Raw genomic sequence first — 23,102 nt, 5'->3', positions numbered from 1 at the left:
ACCTCAGAGGAGACAGGGAGGGTACCTGAGCACCCTGAGACCTGCCCTCGGGGTATCGTAGCCGGGCACTGGCGGGAGACTCCTCAGGGGAAGAGTCTCGTGTCTAGGATCGTACACACTGCACCACACGACAAAGAGACACCACACTGTATGTTCTTGGGAACAGATCTTTATCTAATCAGCTTCGTAGGATCTCTATGATCAACAAGGTGGATATTTACAAATTTAGCACGGGCTCAGAGAGTCTTGGTAGGGATAAGGGGAAGTGGGACAGTCTTTGGGGATCCGGATCAATGCAGGGACGTACCCGGCGCACAGCCCGCAATCCTCGAGCTGGGGGATACGCTGTGGTCACTGGGGTCCAGCCGGACCGAGGGAGTCTTTAGGAGCCGCGAGTCACTCAGCAGGGCTCAAGCACAAGGTCGGAGGTCTTACGATCTTCAGGGGAGCCGCGAGTCACTCAGCAGGGCTCAAGCACAAGGTCGGAGGTCTTACGATCTTCAGGGGAGCCGCGAGTCACTCAGCAGGGCTCAAGCACAAGGTCGGAGGTCTTACGATCTTCAGGGGAGCCGCGACCACGTCAGCAGGGCTCTCGTCGTTCCAGAGTCGAATCTGCCAGATAGTCCCAGAGCACCCCTTGTTATAGGTCAACTCCTCTTTGATGTCCGGAGTCCGTGTAGGCAGGAGTCTTAGCACCTGGGGGTCGCTTGTTGGAGTTTCCTGCCAGGTCGTCCTTTGATCCTTTCAGGGCCGGGTCGGGAGGAGTCCCAGACACGCAGCAGGCGTGGAGCCAGCCCTCAGGGAGGCCCGAGGGCCGATCGAAACCCATCTCCCAAGGGGAGGTCAGAGGTGCGATGGAAACTGCTCCTCCCTCTCTCACTCCGTGGGAGCGCGATGTCCTCCAGCCGGGGCGGCGCCTCTAGGCCGGGGTTGCGCTGGAGCCGGGCGGCCATCGTAGGTGCATGAAGTGGGCACGCGGGCCCTGTGGTGCTGGGAAGATGGAGGGCACGGACGGGGAAGTCCGGGTCGGGTGTGTGTGGGTTCTGGCGGGAAGGACCGGCTAGGCCGTGTACTCGGGGGCTGAATGAGGTACATGGGTCAGGGTGTGTGGCTAGGGGTCAGGGATGGCCACGCCACAAGGCCGGGTCTAACACACACCAAAGGACCCTTCTCCTGCCGGACGCAACCACCTCAGATGCATACTACTGAACACACGCTCCGCACGCACTCTGGGACTCGACACATCCTCTCCGGACGTCGCCCTCCTGACAGAGACCTGGTTGAACGCCTCCTCGGCACCCGACATCGCCATAGCCATCCCGGACGGCTAAAAGATCTCCCGCAGGGACCGCACCAACGGAATAGGAGGTGGAATTGCCATCATCCACAAGAACACCCTCAGGGTCTCGACCAACACCGATGACACCCTCAGCACCGCCGAACACCTGCACTTCCAGATCCACACCGAGATCCACACTGATCCCAACACCACCCTCAGAGGAACTCTCGTCTACAGACCCCCCGGACCCCGGCCTCAATTCGGCGACTCCATCGCCGACTTAGTCAGCCCGCATGCCCTCGCCTCCACAGACTACATCCTCCTCGGAGACCTGAACTTCCACCTTGAGAACAACAACAACACTAACTCCACCACCCTGATTGACAACCTCGCCAACCTCGGACTCAGACAGCTGGTCACAATGCCCACCCACTCTACTGGCAACACGCTTGACCCCATCTTCTCTGCAAGCCCCCACATCACCTTCAGCCACACCACCGAGCTCCACTGGACCGACCATCGCTGCATCCACTTCACCTACTGGAAACCCACCATGCACCACATCACTCAACAGATCTCCCGCCACAGCTGTAGCAAAATCACCGAAGACCAGCTAAACACCACCCTCGCCCGAAGCCGACCCCGCCGACACAGACGCCCGCAACCTCAGGCGTTGGATCGACAACTGCGCCAACACTCTCGCCCAGATCAAGAAACCCTCCAACAGACACACCAACAAGAAAATCAGCTGGTTCACCACAGACCTCCAGGCCTCCAAGCAAACCTGCCGTACACTAGAGCAGAAATGGCACCGCTAACAAACACCAGACAGCTGCGCAGCCCACAAGAACGCTATCCGTAGACACCATCACCTCATCAGATCCGCCAAAAGGGTCTCCTTCAAGGACCGACTCGACGACAACACGCACAACAGCAAAGAGCTCTTCAACATAGTGAAGGAACTCCCCAACCCCAGCTCCAACACCAACGACATCCCACCATCGCAAGACCTGTGCGACTCCCTTGCCACCTTCTTCCATCGCAAGATCGCAGACATCCACGACAGCTTCAACAACCTGACCTCCTGACCTCCTGACACCTCAGACCCCGCAGCCCCCACCCACATCGATCTCCTGCTTGCCTGGACCTACATAGACGACGACACCATCAAAATCATGAACACCATCCACTCCGGCTCTTCGTCAGACCCATGCCCACACCACATCTTCAACAAAGCCAGTGCCACCATCGCACCCCATCTCAGCAAGGCCATCAACATCTCCTTGGAGACCGCGACCTTCCTGGAGAGCTGGAAGCAGGCCGAGATCAACGCCTTACTCAAGAAACCCAAGGCGGACCCAAGGGACCTCCAGAACTTCCGGCCCATCTCCCTGCTGCCGGCGAAGGTCATTGAGAAAGCTGTCAACAGACAGCTGACCCGCTACCTCGAGGGGAACAACATCCTGGACCCGTCCCAGTCCGGGTTCCGCAGCAACCACAGTACCGAGACTGCCCTCATCGCCGCCACCGATGACATCAAGGCCCTGCTGGACAACGGCAAAACCACGGCCCTCATCCTCCTGGACCTATCAGCCGCCTTCGACACTGTCTGCCACCGCACCCTACGCACATGCCTCCACAACGCAGGGATCCAAGACAATGCGGCAGAACCCAGAGTGTCCGCCTCCCCCCTTTCCGTTCCAAAGCCTCCAAGATCATTTGCGGAGTACCCCAAGGATCATCCCTCAGCCTGACTTTGTTCAACGTCTACATGGCACCGCTCGCCCACGTCGCCCTACTACATGACCTCAACATCATATCCTACGCTGACGACACCCATCTAATCCTCTCCCTCACCAAGGACCCCCCTCACCGCCTCAACACTCTCCATGACCAAGCAAGTCAACGCCGTCTCGTCCTCCTACTTCAACACCCTCCGCATGCTCCGCAAGATCTACAGGTGGATCCCCACCGAAACAAGAAGAACGGTCACCCAGGCCCTTGTCAGCAGCAGGCTGGACTACGGAAATGCCCTCTACGCAGGAGCCTCGGCCAAACTCCTGAAACGACTACAACGTATACAGAACGCCTCTGCACGCCTGATCCTCGACATCCCTTGCCACAGCCACAGCCACATTACACCACACCTGAGAGACCTACACTGGCTTCCCGTCAACAAGAGAATCACCTTCAAGCTCCTCACCCACGCACACAAGGCGCTCCACAACACCGGACCGGCATACCTCAACAGACGACTCACCTTCTACACCCCGAACCGACAGCTCCGCCGACCTCGCCCTTGCATCCAAAGAGCGACCACCGGCAGCAGATCATTCTCCCACCTTGCCGCCAAGACCTGGAACACCCTGCCCATCCTCCTACGGCAGACCCAGGAACTACTAACCTTCAGGAGGCTTCTCAAGACCTGGCTATTCGAGCAGTAGCAACACTCTTCCCCCCCCCCTCCCTCCCCCCCCAGCGCCTTGAGACCCTCACGGGTGAGTGGTGCGCTCTACAAATGTTTTGATTGATTGATTGACTCTATATACATAGAAGGAGGGGGCAATGTAGTCTCCCCGTGCCCAACAATGGGGACTGGGAGGATGAACTTGACTAGCAAATGATCTGTCCATGTCAGTGGGAGGGGTTCTTTTAGTGCAAGTCCTTCCACCGAGGTAAAGATGCCGTCTCACTTATGCCTAGCTTCATGCGTGGGAGTCTGTACTAGCTGAGCTAAGCCTACGGCCCCCAGTGTGTCTAGTGGAGCACCCGTCTCCCTGTCATCTTTATCTTCGAGATAAAAGTTGAAGTCTCCGAGGATAGTGAACTCATTGTTTAAAAGAGTTGGTTCAAGAAGACTGTCTAGATTCTGAGCAAAAGTACTTCTAGCGCCTGGAGGACGGTACAGTAAAATGCCTCTGAAGGTCGACCTAGGGCTGAGTTCGAGGGCAAAGTGAAGAGCGTCATGAAAGGGAGTGGAAGTAGGATGCAAAGTTGCTGTGAACTGCTCCCTAAAAATAATTGCTACTCCACCCCCTCGTTTTATTGGCCTGTTGACCCTGATAGACCGAAATCCAGTTTTGAAGCCATATTTGCAGCATCAGGACGCCGGGGCGCTCCCCCCGAGGGCTCCTTGTACACTTGAAGAGGCAGTGGACAGTCTACGGGTCGGAGTTAGCCACCGGACTGCAGCCGCCATTCTGAGATCCATGGCCGCGCCACTGAGCAGGGTGGATAGCTGTGCTGAGGCAGGCAGAATGACCAAGGCCGCAACACCATTAGCGACGGAGGTGCTCCCGAGAGATCCTAGCACCTCCTCAGCAGAGACCAGCGACTTTCGGCCCGCGATTCCGGGGCCTGATGGCGGCCTTGTACGGAATGAGGGGCCTGCCTCCACGGGACTGCAGGGGGGCGAGAGGCTACGGGGGAGGGCGATCCCCACACCTATGAGAGGGTACCAGTTGACGGCGAGTAGGCGGGCCTGACCTGGAAGAGGCGCTTGGCCCTGCGGCTACCAAAAGCGAGGTAGGAGAACTGCAGCCTAGGCGGCCATCGGCATCGTAACTGGCCCACTGCGCACATAGGCCCCCATGGAAGCAGACATTGGCAATTAAAAATCCCCCACCTGCTGTCTGGAATCGGGGTCTGGGTGCTCCCTGGACCGCCCTGAAGGCCCAGCTGAAAACTGTTGATCCGAGTGAGGCAATACCAGATAGGAGCCATACCAGTCATCGCCCCATAGAACTGCGTCATTTACAGCTGGGAAATTAAACCTGCATTGAGCGTGTTGGGACCTGAGGGACTCCCTAGGGGGTGAGGCGTGGTGCTGGGCCTGGGATCATGCCCCGAAGAGAGGCGATCTGAGAGATTTGGAACTTCCGGGGACAAGGACCCCTTGCAGAAAGCTGCTCACACGGAAAAGATGAGCGGTGATCGACTGCTAGTTTGTGCAGTGTTATTGCACCCCCACCTCTGTTAGGGCACTGCTCGCCAGCAATTTGGGCCTGTCGCCAAGTTAATCAGCCTGGGCCCTTACATAGGAGAGTAAACTCACCTGAGTGTTGATGACACCTCTAAACACTGGGGGTTCAATGGCGGGATCAGGAAGTTGACATGGCTTTCCCCCTGTCTCCCCTTTAGCATCTGGGGCGCGGCATAGGCCCCACTACTCTACAACAGACGGAGATACGCCCTCCCGGCCTTCTCAGCGAAGCTTTGGGGCCCCCTGTCTGAGCCTGCCTCGCCCTGAACACCCCCAGCGCATTGCTAGTAACGGCGGGGCTCTTCTCTCCGGTGTTGGGCCCCTCTTGGTCACTGTATTCCGGAATCCTACCAGGGCCTGGCGCGTTCGGGGTAGACTGAGGCCTTGGCAACCCCTGACCAGGGTACATCACGCAGCTGGAACACCACACTAATCGCTGCCTGTTAGGGCCACCAGGGGCTGTAACAAAGACGCCTAGAGGCGGTGAAGGTGACCAGGTGGCTCTTGTAAAGGGGCACACTCTATGGACTATGCCGCGCACCAAAGTGGGTAATGACACCACTCCAAGCCTGACCAAAGATAATTCAGTTACTTCCCTGTGGCACAAATCTGGCCTCCCAAATCTTGCTCCCATGACGTCCTTGTTGGAAGAATCGACCGACCCGATCACACAAGCCTACATGAACACCTTCCTTCAAGAAATTAAATAAGAGATTGGATCTCATGCCTCAAAGAACATAAGAGAGATCACTTAGATTGCAGAACGAGTCGATGATCTAGAATGCACTGTGGATACTCGGACAGAAGAGCAGGAAAATCTCTGGAAGCGAATGGCTGTGTTGGAAGAACAACATATGAGCTCCAGATAAAGCAGGAGCATTTAGAAAACAGGAGCAGGAGAAACAATCTCCGAATCAGAGGTGTTCCTAAAGGAGCAGAGGGCTCAGATATTATGGTGTTCACTGCGGAAATACTCAACAAGATTAGAGGGGATGATACGCCTCCCCACCTGCCTTGGATAGAGTGCATCGAGTAGCAGTTTTTTCCCCGGGGTGCCCGATCTTGTGCCAGATATCCTAACAGGGGTACATTTCTTAACGGAAGAAGAAGCAATATTAAAAGCCTCTCAAAGCAAGTCAGAACTAATGTATAAGGGATACAATATCCAACTCTATCAAGACCTAGCCCCAGGGACGTTGCAACGGCGCAGGGACTTCAAACCAATCACGGATAAGCTACGCAACATGGACATTGAATATCAATGGGGCCCACCCCTTTGCCCTAATCTTCACTTGGGAGGGTAAACGCCGAGTAAAGTGTTCCTACAGGAAGCCAAACAAGTCCTGCAGCTCTCCGTGCCTTCTAGGGAGGCCAGCCCCTCTCCTCTGCACCCCTCAGTTAGAGAATCTGCATGCTCGGGGTGGTCCACGGTTTTCATGCTGCGGCAGGGGGCCCAGGCCAGGGAACAGTCCTCCACCCAAACCAAGCAAAACATCATAAAACACCTCCGAACCATGGAAGATGGAAAGTCACCCACTCCTTCCCCTGCAGCCTTTGAATAACTTAGTTTGTTCGCCGGAAGCACTCAAACTATGCACCACTAGCATATCCAAAGCATGCCAATAGCTTAGCACACCTGTCACAAGCAATGAGGGGCGGCATCTAAAATCTATGCATCTGCGAACAACTATATAGAAAGACTCAGCAGCTGAACCCTGACACCTTCTCTTATTAGCAGACTTACCTCAGTCATGAACCCAGCGACAAATACAGACCGGAATGTAATGAAGGGGCCCCCCCTCCTTGCTCTGACGCAGGCTGGCAGCGGGATACAAGGACCTCGAATTGAGACGTATTCTCTCTTTAGCCCGCCCTATCCAATCCTACCCATAGGAGAGTGACTTTTCTTGAATGCCCCATGCTTCAGCGCTGGGGCCATTCATGGACTAGAATGGAACCTGTCAGCCCTGTTGGCCTTTTATCATTATTATTCTTCCTTTTTCCCTCCTTTTTGTTTCCTTCACAGTACAACGGGGGTGGGAGTAGAAGGCAAACTTGACGCGGGCTGCCCCCATGTCTGGAGATAAATGCAATACAGGACTTATTGAAGCTCTTCTTTACTGGAAAGGGCTCTGGACTTTACCTTCATGGATCCATTTAGACCCTCCCCCTCCCCTGGCAACGCCAAACCTTACTTACGATCGCAAACTTCGGGAGGGAGGCTGGCATCAGATGGGATTAGTCTTTTTATAGACAAATGCTAAATCTCTAGTAACCATATCTTACTCCACTAATGGGCACCAATCCCTGTGTTAAAATCCTTTCCCTTAACATGAAGGGCCTCAACGCGCCCAATAAAAGCAGCCAGATCTGGTGCTACTTGCTCAATAAAGACCCGGATATCATATTTCTGCAGGAGACTAATCTCCTGCAATCGAACACGCAACACATGACCCACCCCAGGTACCCAAAGCAATACTGGGCATCCTCCTCAACCAAGACTGCTGAGGTTGCAATACTGTACAAGGTTAGGACAAGTGGATGTAAGAGAGATAGAGAGGGGCAATACATTAAAGTCGACATCCAATATGTGGCACGACCTCTCACCCTCCTCAACATATATGCACCCAACCAAGCGCAAGATCTTTTCCTCCGAAACCTGTTGAGAGGTCAAGCAACACATGAAGGGAATCAATTAATACTGGGTGGTGATTTTAACTTAGTATGGGACCCAGACGCAGACTGTAGCTCTAGCTCTTTCCAGGGCGCTGGGGCAATGTCTGCTGCATTAAAGCAAACCCTCACCAACTTAGGCCTTATAGATGCTTGGCGCTACCACTCTCGGGATGTGCGAGATTACTCAGATTATTCCTATATACACCGTTCAAATTCACGCGTAGATTATTTTTTTTCTCTTCCACTCGCTTGTACGAGACATTATATCTATCTCTATGTCCGACATCTCCATCTCAGTCCACGCTCATCTGGAGCTACTTCTGCAAAGACACACAAACCTAGATCGCCTTACCCCTCGATGGCGACTACCTCCCCATATATTGCGCGACTCTGTAGATGTGAAGGAGTTACTGATAGCCATCACAGCTTATTTCACATCCAACGACCTTGGGCGCTCACAGCGGCTCTGCTGACAATGAGGTGAGTCAGCTGCACGTGGACTCAGCAGCTGCACTCTCTCTTTTCCCCACCACCCACCCTGCACGGCTGCACTCCGGCAGCGATTGTAGGTTTTCCTGCACAGTAATATTCCACGCTTCTGAAGAGGGGGGGGGGTGAGTCCGATGCACTCCTTCGATCCTGAGCTGGTGTGGCGATGCTCTCATGACATTCTCACTTATTCTACGAGGTCTGGTCAGTCACAGTCCTCCTTGCTCCTGGTGACCTATGGGTCACCACTGCTTACAGTTTATGGGCTCCTGCCCAGTCAACATGGCACAAGTACTCTTAGCAGACCCTACTGGCATACAGGGTTGTCGTACAGCTGCTACGGAAGGCTACGGCTCTTATCGCATGCAGTCTCTTCCACTGCAGCCTATCCTGGCACATGGAGTTGCCGCTGTGGTGTTGCGTAAGCTTTGGCCCTTCTCCGCAATGCAGTCTCTTCCACAGCAGCCCCTCTTGGCACAGTGGGGTCACTGCAACGGTGCCAAGCAAGCTTCCACCTTTCCCACACTGCAATCTTTGCCAAGGCTATCTTCATGGCGGCCCTCTCCTGGCATACAGGGGTCACCAGGCAGGCAACGATCAGTTCAGTGTAGCATCCGGTTCCTTTGACCTGGGGTCCAGTCGACAGGGTTCCCCACTGGACCTTGTTCCCTCCAAGGCTGTCCTCTTCCTCACAGGGCGCACTGGTTTTGACAAGCATGCAGGGGCTTGTGCTCCAAGGCAGGTGGTCTTGCTTTCTCTGTGTGATGTGTCCTCACCTAGCAGAGAGACTAGCAGGCGTTGCCCCCTTACAGGCACGCTTGCACTCAGTGCAACACACACTTGTCCAGCACTGTTACCTTCATGTATTATACCACCACAGGCACACATACACTCATCACACACATTCCCTTTGCGTGCACTGCACGGCATTGTGGCTTTTCCGTATTGTGCTACTTGCAGGCGCACAAACATCCAGCACGCATATTCACCATGTGCATGCTGAATAACACTGCATCCTTCATGGACTGTATGCCTTGCAGGTACACATGCTCAGTACATGCACTCACCATGCACACACTGCACAGCACGATCCATGTATTGTACTCTTCTCAGACATGCATACATTCAGGGTAAAATGTCACCACTCCTGAGCTGCGCAGCACTTCACATCCAACCGATCTAGGCAAAGGGGCGAATTAAGCATTCAGCAGGAGAATTTTAAAAAGTGAGTGAGGCTGTACATGACACGAGTTAAAACGGAACTGTTCACTCCTGCTTCTCATTACACGGTATGCTATGCTGCCACCAACTGCTCGTGCTTCTTAACGCTTGGTAGGATAGCGCTTTGGGAGCCCCTCCCGTTCCAACAAGACCGCAGTCCATGAGACAAGCCTACGTCATGGCGCACTCGCATGGTCAGTGTTTACCATTGACAACAAAAATCAGCATTAGCGATCCAGACAACAGTATAGCTTGGCACTCAAGGCATGGTTACACATCCTTTACTATGAAGAGGACTTTGCAGTCCCAACAAGTATGCTGCAGTGAGGCACATTATAAATCTGTTGTTATTGCTAATGTGTGCAGCTTGTTAGTGCTGGAGTTTGCGGCATACAGTGAAAGGTTGCAGTATGGGTGCCGTTGAAATTTTTTCCATGCACGTCACACATTAAAGTCCAAAATGCGTAAATGGTTTCTTGTTATGCATCGTAATTATGCATACGTCCATTCTGATAACATCATGATTTTTAAATGCTGAATTGGGAGTATAACTAATTCTTTTTCCATAAACTTTTGACTTAACCTGACATCCGTACTTTTTGTTTTATTCTTTCTTTCATTTGTGTTGGGCTTTATGTAGACATGAGTCAGATGAAGAGTCCATTCATGTCCTCAGCGAAGAGGAGCTGAACAAATTGGGAGCCAAGCTTGTCAAGGCAGAGCTGATGGGAAATATGGTAAGGCTTCTGAAATTTGCTCTATTTTCGTCATCTGTCATGTGCCTTAGCATTTACAGTTACTTCATATTGGTTTTAAAATAGTTGACAAACAGAGAACTTTAATATATTGTTTAAAATATTTCATCTAAATACATGAGTAAATACCATTATTAAGAACATTTTAAAATACTGTTTATTGCAGATTTGTTCGCCAGCGGATTAGGAATGCATGTTATTTAACAAAGAAGCAGTCCCTTAAAGATAAAGGCACATAGATATTGCTGGTAACGGAGGGCCGCCAGGATGTCAGTTTCCTTTAGAAGAATCATGGCTGTTCACTTCTTATTTCTTTATTCATCAGCTTTCTTAGGACCAAAGCATGAAATGGGTATTTATACGTGTGAAACTGTATCATTTATATCGCAAGTGTCTGTGTGGCCCCTGTTAGTGCTTTAATGTGAAGGGCTAATTTATTTCAGTTTAGGGCACATCACCCTAAATTATTCTTAGCAGCTTATTTTTTCAGAGTCTACTTTTTAGAAAATTATGTATTTATTGGTTTACGAGAACAGTACAGTGATCATGGTTTATTCATGGCTTGGCCATCCAATAGAAGCATCAGCATTCTTAGCCGCGTACACCAGGTATTTCCAACCCTTATCACAAGAGCTATTCGTGCTCAAGGACAATCATTCCGAGCTAATAACACATCTTATCACTGTACCATAGCGACCTCAGAAATGTCAGGAAAAGTGTTATCAATATGTAATTCTCGATATGACCAATGAAATAACACCTGAAGCAGTGTGCACCCCTGGCACAAAGTACATAACCACAGCAATTTTGCTTGTTTTGCTTGTTTCTCCCCTGAGGCGGAAGCCGGGGGTTCTCTGCTCTTCTTTACATTTGGGATCGTTTTTAAATTATTATCAGACTGCACCGCACTTATTTACATACTCTTTTTTAAATGGTGTACATATTTTAATATGCCGTTTTAATTAGTATTTTTACCTCGCTGCGAGTTTGGTGTCGCTCCGAGGCTGTCTACTCTCCTGCCCTGACACCACGCTGCTGCTGCTGGGCGCTGGCTTCTGAGCACTCGTTTTCCCTCAACCGCCATTTTTAGCAGGGTAAGGCTGCCGGTCTAGTTGTTCCTCCCTTCCATCCTCCTCCTCACATGTATAAAAACAATGGACCATCCCGTCCGCGCAGCGGGCGCGCCGGCGGCGCGCCGAAGGCGCGCCAAAGGCAAGCCCGTCTGCGCCTGTCCGAGGCCGGCCAGGGCACGGGGCCAGAACCCCTGCCCCTTTATCCTCTACTGCCAGTAACAAAAGCAGACCTATCCATTATACCTCCTATGATCTACTGGCCCTCCGCCCTAAGGTTGCAGACAGCTGTCGCCATATTATGTCAGTAGATTCACCCTCACTTTACTGCACTACTTGTCACTTTGCCATCCGGGGCCGGAGTAATGACGAGCTGACGTTTATTAATATGAAACTTATATTACTAAACTGCAGATCAATGAAAAAGCACAAACAGGAAATACATGAAAAAATACATTACAAAAAAAAAAAAATATATATATATATATATATATATATATATATTCACAGAAAAAACCATAGGTTTCAGGCACGTTATAGTTAGGAATTAGCATTTAAAAAACCTCAGAAATTCACTGAAAAAACCATAGGTTTCAGGGGTGTTATAGTTAGCTGGACTTTTCACTTGTACAAAACCATTGAAATTCCCCCGTTATAGTTAGTTCAGCTAACTATAACTCGCGCGCCCGCAATGCACTGCTGATAACGTCACATATTACATCACTCATGACATGGTCAGTGACATCACTCATGACATTACTGATGACATCTCAAATGACATCACTCATGACATCATCCAGTGAATGTGTGTTTTTCTGAAAATTAAATATGTTTTATATATGTATATCTCAAGGTCGATGGAAGAATAAATGGGTATATAAGTGTCTAAATGGATGATTTGTTTTTGAAAAATTGATTGTGTAACTGACTAAGTGTATCATAGTGAATACATGGCTTAGTGAGTAATGTTTAAATATGTAAATATCTGTATCAGTCTCTCACTTTGTGTATAAGTGGCTGCATGGGTTGGTGAGTAGCTACATGGGTGTCTATATAGGTTATTAGTTGTTTTTTTGAGTATCAGTCTGAGTGTCTGCATGGTTCGGTGGGGGTATTACGTAGTGCATAGGTGCATGAATGAGTGACTCACTGTTTGTATGTGTTGAAGACAGCATGTGTGCAGGACTGTATGGGTGGATGAGTGTGTATGGGTGTGTTAGTGAGTGAATCACTGTCTCAATAGTGTCTTTATGAGTAACTACATATGTTTTAAACTAGTATATGTGACTATTGGTGTATATAAGTGAGTATATGTGAGATTGAGAGATTGAAAGAGTTCCTGTATGAATAAGTATGTGTTTCTATAAGTGATTGTTTAAAAGACTAAGTATGTGTAAGTTTCCGTAGAAGTAAGTGTGGTGGTGTGTGTATAACTGTATATACAAGTAAATGTATGTTTGATTCTTTATTAGCATGAGTGACTATGTGTGTGAGTAACTCTATGGATGAGTGGCATTGTGTAACAGGATGTATAGGTGTATGAGTACATATGATGAGTGAGTACATGTATGAGTGACTGTATAGGACTGTTGGTGAATGAGTGGATGTGTATGTGGATCTTAGAATTACTGAAGAGGTTGTTGTAACTGGTATTGGTATGTCCATTGTTTTGAAAATTTTAGTCTCTGTTTTTGAATGTGTGTATCAAAGGTTATATTAGGGTGAGAGGAGGTCTATCACAAGGATGATGTCATCAGTGATGTCATCAGTGATGTCATTTGAGATGTCATCAGTGATGTCATGAGTGATGTCACTGACCATGTCATGAGTGATGTAATATGTGACGTCATCAGCAGTGCATTGCGGGCGCGCGAGTTATAGTTAGCTGAACTAACTATAACGGGGGAATTTCAATGGTTTTGTACAAGTGAAAAGTCCAGCTAACTATAACACCCCTGAAACCTATGGTTTCTTCAGTGAATTTGAGATTTTTTAAATGCTAATTCCTAACTATAACGTGCCTGAAGCCTATGTTTTTTTTTGTGAATTTCAAAGGTTTTTTAAATGCTAATTTCTAACTATGCCTACAGAGATAGGACATGTGAAGAAAGAAGAAAAAATGCACAGAAAGAAAAAAAAGAAGTGCAGAAAGAAGCAACAGAAGTCCTCAAAGACGAAGAAAAGTGCAGGAAGAAGGATAACGTGCAGAAAGAACAAAAAGAAGAGCAGAAAGAAGCCTTGTTGCAAAATCATCCTGTACCCTCAACTTTTTCAGAGGGATACTGGTGGTAACTGAGTCTGACTAACCAGTCCTAGAGCCAGTGCTATGTTAAAAGACACTTAGAATACAGTGAAAACACCTACATACACTAGGGAACATTATGCGTTGGGGTCCCCCTGTGATTAGCATGACCTCCTCTGTAAGCCCCTACTATATAATAGGGCAGGGGGATTAAAACTACCTCTTAAAACAGGCCACAGGGCGTTTTTGCACACGTTAACTCAGGCCCCGTCACCTCCCTTCACCACTGTGTAAACACGCCCTGTGTCTGTTTTTAGTTGGGAGATTAAGTTCATTTGAATCCGGAGGGTCCCTAGGGTCCAACTAGCCCACTAGGTACCTCCAGTAAGTGCCACAGAGCTGCGTTGCAGAGAGGTGTAAAAAGTGGCTCGGCCTGGACCACCTCTCTGCAATGCAGCTCAGTGGCGCTTACTGGAAGGACTTGGTGGGCTAGTTAGCCCCCAGGGGCCCTCAGTATTGAAGGGAAATTATATCCCCAATTTAAAACGTGCCATAGTGCGTGTTTGCACACGTCACCTCAGGCCCCGTCCCCTCCCTTCACCACTGTGTAAACGCGCCCTGTGGCTGTTCTAAGTTGAGAGATTAAGTCCCCTTGAATCCTAAGGGTCCCTAGGGTCAAACTAGACCACTAGGTACCTCCAGTAAGCGCCACTGAGCTGCGTTGCAGAGAGGTGTAAAAAGGGGCTTGGCCTCAGAACACCTGTCTGCAGCGCAGCTCCCTGGCGCATACTGGAGATGCCTGTTGGGCTAGTTGGCCCTCAGGGACCCTCAGTATTGAAGAGGAATTAATTCCCCAACTTACAACTCGCCAGGGGGCGCGTTTGCAGAGTGCTGCAAAGAGGGGGCGTGGCCTCCGGCACGATGCCAGTCTTTTATTTATTTTAATTTTTTAAGAAGGGGGGCTGTGTGGTTCCCCTTCTTATTCTAATTTATTGGCCCTGATGACCCCATCCCCCAGGGCCTGTCTCCTAATTATATTTTTTTGACCCCAATACCCAGGGCCGGCCACTGTTTTTTATTATTTTTAAAAAATATATATTTATAGACACACATAGGACATGCTGGATAAACCGTACGTACCTATCACCATGACGATTTGCGTGATATTCATTAAAAGGCGACTATGCATACAATGAATCCACGTGGAATGTATTTACACCACTAGTGAAGCTCTGACATGTCTGATGCCCTACCGTGCCTAATCCCGGTAGACACCCTTGTCGTTTATTTATACAAACATGGGTAGCTATTGACGGGCACATTTAATACACATGCACACCAAGCCATTCAAAGGGGATTCGACAAAAATTCGACAAAAACTATGCAAGAAACCCCCCTCACGGTTAATAAAACACACATCCACTGCCGGATGTGTAATACTTTTTATTTTACTCTGTGAAAAGGGGACGAACATCACTTGAGAGTCACAGCGCGCTCCTGGCAGAGCCCAATGCTGTGTTACACCCACCATTGCCTGCTGAGTGCCACACACCTCTGTGTTGTATTCCACCAGCTAGTGCATATGCTATGACACTCTCTAGCCCATGTGCACTGTAACACCACCCCGTGAATATGTCATGCCACACTTGTCTTCGCACGGGTTATATTGCCCCATCTAACGTGCCTTCCTCGATGCCTATGTTATAACGCACAGTGCTGTGCCATACATATTACAATCTGGGATCCATATCTTTGTCACAGTGCATATGCAACGTTACACTCCCCAGCACATATTTTATATTACAACTTTACAGACTAGTTAGGTTACACAACACTGCCCTGTGCATATTACACTCCAAGGCGCGTATCGCATAGCACACGCTAGTGCCTGTGCTATCTCGCGCTCTCCAATGAATCTGTCATTGCGCACAATGTATTGCATATTATATTTCACGCCCGGTTCATCTTATATCACACTTTTTGGTGCATAGTTTATACCATACACTATATCTAGTTTTCATTTTCAATCGTGCTCTCAGGACTATGTTCTATATAACACTGTGTTCACCTACCCTTTTCACGGGCATTACATTTTGCGATAGGGGTGGAGGGTCAGGGGGTGTTTCTGCCAAGTGAGCCCGGAGTCACAGTCACAAACGTCCCCTTCTTCCTGAATAAAAGTGAGATCATGAGGCATACTTGTTCATATTTTAAGTAGTTCGCACAGACACACGTTTTAAAAACAATAAAGTTCCTAATACCCGCCTTCCCTGAACAGTTAGCTTGCTGCCCCATCCCCCTCCTCCCTATCCTCTGTTGTGTGAATCCATGGACTAGCCTCCTCCCTCCTGCCATGCATGGTCTGATGTGCTGCCACTGCCCTCAATTTAGTATGATGTACCAGTCCACTCCTCCTGCCCTCCATTGCCCAATTCTATGCCCCATCATTGACCTCCTGCTTAGCCTCTGTGCTTAGCTTGCTGCCCCTATTCTCCTTCCCCCTGCCCTCCGATGTCTTTGTGCATGCCCCTGCTCCATCCTTTTTGCCCACCATGTTCCATGGACCTGCCACTCCTATCTACTCTGAGTGTTCTGTTGAGCTGCCACTCCCCTCCCACCTGCCTAGCATTGTCAGATGACTGTAACCTGTCCCTGCCACCTCCACCCTGCCTGTCCACGTGCCATGCCCCTATCCTCTTCCTCCTGTCCTACATGGTCCATTGTACTGCCACACCCTTCTGCCCTCCCTGGTCTGTTGTGCTGCAACTGCTCCTCCTGCCTGCCCCGTGCAGTCTGTTGTGAGGCCCCTTACCCTGAACTTTCTTGTCTGTGCACAGGTCCTGACCCTCCCTTCTATCCTCCATCGTCCTTTGTGCATGCCCCTGCACCCTCCTTCTTGCCCATCATAGCCATTGTGCTGCCACTAACCCTCCCACTTGCCATGCATGGTCTTCTGTGCTGCCATGGCCCCTCCCACCTTCCCTGTGTGGTCAGTTAGCTGCCCCTGACCCCCTCCCACCTTCCCTCCATGGTCTGTGTGTATTCCATCACAGTCTCACTGTTGCTCTTCATGGTGTGTCTTGCTTCTAGTGGCCATCCTGCCTGACCTCCATGGCTATCTTGCTGCTCCTGCCCTGCCCCCTTGCCCCCAGCCCTCTGTTTACACGTGCAGACCCCTACTCCCTCCCTCCTGGCTTGTCTGTTCCATTGTAATGCCCCTGATCCATCCCTCCTGCCCTTTATGGTCTGTTATGCTGCAGCTTTCTCTCCTGTCTGTCCATTATGGTCAGCTAGCTACCATTGCCATTTGCCCCTCTGTTCTCTGTTGTCCATGTGCATGGTCCTGTCCCCTCCCTCTTGCTTTCTATGGATTGTTGTGCTGCACTCCCGTCCTGCATGCCCTGTGTGGTGTATTGTGCTGCTGCAAACCCTGATGCCTGCCCTGCAGGGTCAGTTTGGTGCACCTCTCCATGTCCCTCCTGTCCTCTGTTATCCAAGTCCATGTCCCTACCCCATTTCCTTCCATGATCCAATGTACCATACTTGCGAACATTTTGAACTTGGTAAGAGGGAGATTTTGAAAAAAAACTGGGGTATTGATTTTCCCCTTTGAGTTACATTGAAAAAGAGGAGATTGTAGACAGGAGACAGATCAAATAAAGCCCATTTGAGCTTAAAAACATTGGACGTTTCCTGGCTGAATCGGGTCTGTTGGCATGTATGGTTGTACTACCATTGCCTCTTCCTTCTGTCGACAATGGTCTATTACATTGCCACAGCCTCTCTTGCAAGTCCTGTATTGTTGGTTTGTTGCCCCTGCCCCCCTTTCCACTGCCCTCCATAGTCTTTTGTGCTGCCACGGCCCTTCCTGCCTGCTCAGTGTGGTTAAATTGTTGCCTTTGCACCCTCCTACCTGCCTTCAATTTTCAGAGTCCGTGCCCCTGGCTCTCAACAGTATCCTAATGAACAACTAGATTGCTAACATTGTATATTTATTAAAAAAGTGTGGAACGCCTGACGTCATCTTGATGTAATCAAAACTGTAATACCTAGAGCATTTCCTTTAGAAATTACATATATGAGAGCGTCTTATTGGCATCAAAATTATGGTTAGTACTCTAAAAGACTGAAATAAGGACATATTTTCTGAGTTTTCAAATAGCGACAAAGCACTTTTAAATTATTTGTTATCTTTGTTTTTTTATCCAGTTGACCACTTGATTAAATGTTGCACTTAGGGGAGAGGATGTGGTGTTACTTCCAGAACTGCAGACTTTGCAACTGGGGAACCAGGTTGGAGTTTCTGCTTCAGCTCGACATTCTGTGATTCTGGTCAAATCACTTAGTCTCCTCATGTCTACAACCAAAATGAATTTGTTCTTGTGTGATATAACCAATGCTCATGTAAAGCACTCCAATACCTGACAAGTCTGCACTATATAACACTGCAAAAACACAAAATAATAAGTGTTTTGCACACTTCTGTCATTGGGCTATATTTGGGCTACATCTGGGTGATTTTGGGCTACATTTGGGCTCTTTTGTCTCCGGTGGCCATCTTGGGATATTTATTTGTTATGAAGTTTCCTAATTTCCTCATGTACTGCAGTCTCCTCAGTAGGAAATGATTTCAGTTTTTTACTTTGATTTCATCATGAAGGTATTCAGATATGTCACACATTTGCCATACATTCTGAATGTTAGCACTCTAGTTGCTCATTAGATCACTGTAGTAAAACTACTGCTCACCATGGAAGTCTGCTCCTGGTATTAAAAGTGCATGTTTCAGTCTGCATGTCAGAATTTTTTAATGAAATAGAAGAGGATTTGAGAAGTCACTCAAAATGTGCCCTCATTTTCTTTCTTCAGCATTAATCATAATTTCTATGGCAAAATGAACCCCCTCATTGTGTTCCTTTTTAAATTAAATGTTTTAAGTGTTACCAGTTTATTCCAATCAAGATGGCTTCAGGTGTGCCATACTTTCGTCATAATGAAGACAGTAAGCGCTCTAGTTGTTTTTAAGAACACTCTGGGACATTCTGTCATTGGGCTATACTTGGGCTACATCTGGGTGATATTTGGGCTACATTTGGGCTCTTTTGTCTCTGGTGGCCATCTTGGGAGACTTTATTTGTTATGAAGTTTCCTAATTTCCTCATTTACTGCAGTCTCCTCAGTAGGAAATACTTTCAGTTTTTTACTTTGATTCCATCAAGAAGGCATTCAGATGTGTCACACATTTGCCATAAATTCAGAATGTTAGCACTCTTTTTGCTCATTAGATCACTGTAGTAAAGCTACTGCTCACCAGGGAAAACTGCTGCTGGTATTGAAAGTGCATGTTTCAGTCTGCATGTCAGAATCTTTTAATGAAATAGAAGAGGATTTGAGAAGTCACTCAAAATGTGCCCAAATGTTTCTTTCTGCAGCACTAATCATACTTTTTATGGAAAAATGAACCCCCTCATTTTGTTCCTTTTTAAATTAAATGTTTTAAGAGTTACCACTTTAATCCAAGCAAGATGGCTTCAGGTGTGCCATACGTTTATCATAAGTAGGACTGTTAGCGCTCTAGTTGTTCTTTGGAACACTCTGGGAAGCTGCAGTAGAACACAAAGGAATCAACTGGCAGTCTCTGCCCTTGTTGGATGTACATGTTTTACTGGGAATGTCAGACTTCATTCTCACATGACTGAGAAAGATAATGTGAATTTACAGAAAATAAGCTCTCAGTTTAGCTTATAGATCACCTTCCAAACCTCTGTGGGAAAAGCATGAGAAAATATTTTTCTCTCAAACATGATTCATGATATCCCAGCAGAAGGCTTTTTCACATGGTGAAATCCTTAGAACATACCACAATTCCTAAAATGAGTATGGTACCATCAACAAATGATTTATAAAGTAACTAAAGTCTTAAAACCTTCTATTAACTGTAATGCTTTTTAATGAGGTGCTATCATGTATATTGGTCCCAAGATGGCTGCCAACACTTCTTGGATGAAGTGCTGACAGCCAATCAGATCTCAGGATGAGATGTGTGGTTAGGCTCCGCCCACATATATATATGATTTTACTTTTGATTTTCTCAGGAACTACTGAACAGATTGACACCGTTCGGGCTGTACCTTGGACTAAAGGTCCCTATGGATAATTGCATGGGGAAAACGCGTTTTGGGACCCCCCTTTTTTCTCACCCCCCGCTTGACGAATCCCGCCGAGACTTTCAGGGTAGGAGCGGAGCGGAGCGCCCCACCTATTTTGAAAATTTCGCGAGGATTCGTCAACCGGCGCCAAAGTTATTCCAAATAGAATGTTGCGGATTTCCTATGGAAACACGGTCCTAACTATAACTAACTACTGGCGACCGCCAGTAGATAATATATATATATATATATATATATATATATATATATATATATATTCACTGAAAAAACCATAGGTTTCACACACGTTATAGTTAGGAATTAGCATTTAAAAAACCTTGCAAATTCAATGAAAAAACCAAAGGTTTCACACATGTTATAGTTAGCTGGACATTTCACTCGTAAAAAACCAATGAAATTCCCCCGTTATAGTTAGTTCAGCTAACTATAACTCGCGCGCCCGCAATGCACTGCTGATGACGTCACATATTACATCACTCATGACATGGTCAGTGACATCACTCATGACATCACTGATGACATCTCAAATGACATCACTGATGACATCATCCAGTGAATGTGTGTTTTTCTGAAAATTAAATATGTTTTATATATGTATATCTCAAGGTCGATGGAAGAATAAATGGGTATATAAGTGTCTAAATGGATGATTTGTTTTTGAAAAATTGATTGTGTAACTGACTAAGTGTATCATAGTGAATTCATGGCTTAGTGAGTAATGTTTAAATATGTAAATATCTGTATCAGTCTCTCACTTTGTGTATGACTACACTAGTCACATCTGTATACGATGATCCAAGGGTATATGTTTACTGTAAGTCCATAAGTGCATATATTTGCTATGTGTTTACTACAAATGCCAATAAAAAGTTTTATAAAAAAAAAAAAAAAAAAAATCAGTCTCTCACTTTGTGTATAAGTGGCTGCATGGGTTGGTGAGTAGCTACATGGGTGTCTATATAGGTTATTAGTTGGTTTTTGAGTATCAGTCTGAGTGTCTGCATGGTTCGTGGGGGGTATTACGTAGTGCATAGGTGCATGAATGAATGACTCAGTCTTTGTATGTGTTGAAGACAGCATGTGTGCAGGACTCTATGGGTGCATGAGTGTGTGCATGGGTGTGTTAGTGAGTGAATGACTGTCTCAATAGTGTCTCTATGAGTAACTACATATGTTTTAAACTAGTATATGTGACTATTGGTGTATATAAGTGAGTATATGTGAGAGTGAGAGATTGAAAGAGTTCCTGTATGAATAAGTATGTGTTTCTATAAGTGATTGTTTAAAAGACTAAGTATGTGTAAGTTTCCGTAGAAGTAAGTGTGGTGGTGTGTGTATAACTATATGCAAGTAAATGGATGTTTGATTCTTTATTAGCATGAGTGACTATGTGTGTGAGTAACTCTATGGATGAGTGGCATTGTGTAACAGGGTGTATAGGTGTATGAGTACATATGATGAGTGAGTACATGTATGAGTGACTGTATAGGGCTGTTGGTGAATGAGTGGATGTGTATGTGGATCTTAGAATTACTGTATAGGTTGTTGTAACCGGTATTGGTATGTCCATTGTTTTTAAAATTAAAATTTCTCTTTTTTTAAGTGTTTGTATCAAAGGTTATATTAGGGGAAGAGGTGGTCTGTCACTCTATCACAAGGATGATGTCATCAGTGATGTCATCAGTGATGTCATTTGAGATGTCATCAGTGATGTCATGAGTGATGTCACTGACCATGTCATGAGTGATGTAATATGTGACGTCATCAGCAGTGCATTGCGGGCGCGCGGGTTATAGTTAGCTGAACTAACTATAACGGGGGAATTTCATTGGTTTTTTACGAGTGAAATGTCCAGCTAACTATAACATGTGTGAAACCTTTGGTTTTTTCATTGAATTTGCAAGGTTTTTTAAATGCTAATTCCTAACTATAACGTGTGTGAAACCTATGGTTTTTTCAGTGAATTTGCAAGGTTTTTTAAATGCTAATCCCTAACTATAACGTTTTTGAAACCTTTGGTTTTTTCAGTGAATTTGTATGGTTTTTTATATGCTAAGTTATGTATTTTTAATTAAAGATATTTTTTTTTATTAAAATAAAATTACTATATATTCATTTATATATTATCTGTATTTTTTTATAAATTATTTTTAAAAAAAATTCAATTAGGATATGTTTTTTTTTTTTTAAATTTTTTAAATTATTTTATGTCCACTTTTTTTTTTTTTTTTTTATAAATTCTTGGGGTGCGCGCTCTGAGCGCGCTCCTAGTACTATTTCGTAAGTTTTTTATGAATTCCGGCGTACGTTATTTACGTGCGCAAATATACTTCATGGTGCGCGCTGGGAGCGCGCACCCAGTACGTATGCGTACGTACGTACGCATGCGTCCTACGCGCTCGACGCGGTTTACTTCCGCATACGCTAAAATTATGCGCAATAACGGTCGCGTATACGCGTGTTCAACGTATGCGCGCTAGGTACGCACATATGACGTATGCACCTGCGCGTTTACGCGTTCGTGCATACGTCATCACGGGGTGCGCGCTCGGAGCTTGCGCAGTGCGCGCACCTCGGGTTTATACATAATAAAACAATATTTCTTATTGGTTATCATTACTTTCAGTTTCTAATTGTTTCAATACCACACCCAATCCCCTCATGGCAAGTCATGTGATCAAGAATCATTACTTTTGATTGGTTAGAAGTACTTTCTGTTCCAGATTCTTCCCAAACCACACCTACTCCCCTCATTATTAGTTCTGATTCCTTTGGAGAAGGAGCTATTCTGTTGTTGAGAGACAATGGCTGAACAGCAACCTACTTCAGACAGTGACCAGGACACTCTTGAGAGGCAGAGGAACAGGAAGCAGAAAGACAGCTTTATATGGCGGGTTTTCTCTTTTCCAGATGGTGAGAAAAAGGTAAATGCACCGAAAGTTACATGTGTACTTTGTAAAAAAAGTCTTATCTCGTGGGAATCCTAACAAGAAATATTCTTTTAGCATTCACACTATGTTGAGACATGTTTACAAAATGCATCCAGTAACTTATCGTCAAGCTTCTGGAAAAAACCCTCCACCTGCTCAGCCGACGACATCAGCAGCAGCTCAGCCGAGCACATCTTCGGCAGCTCAGGGGAGCACTTCAGCTGCGATGGTGCCTTCACCTGTTTCTATACCTCTTGTTGGTCCACCTTGTTTGGCGAGGTTGTCTAC

The 23,102-nt window shown here is 47.2% G+C and overlaps 1 protein-coding gene across 1 annotated transcript in view; it reads left to right on the top strand.

The window, feature by feature from the left end:
* Nucleotides 1–23,102, top strand: part of CWF19L2 (CWF19 like cell cycle control factor 2) — a 926,849-nt gene that overhangs the window by 381,385 nt on the left and 522,362 nt on the right. The window contains exon 9 of the mRNA XM_085621485.1: nucleotides 10,288–10,384. Coding sequence (XP_085477611.1) covers nucleotides 10,288–10,384 — 97 coding nt within the window. The remainder of the gene's footprint in view (nucleotides 1–10,287; nucleotides 10,385–23,102) is intronic.

This window comes from Triturus cristatus, chromosome 8 (assembly GCF_964204655.1).
Source record: "Triturus cristatus chromosome 8, aTriCri1.1, whole genome shotgun sequence".
In the NCBI taxonomy this organism is placed as follows: Eukaryota; Metazoa; Chordata; class Amphibia; order Caudata; family Salamandridae; genus Triturus; species Triturus cristatus.
This window is presented reverse-complemented; position numbering and strand designations above follow the sequence as displayed.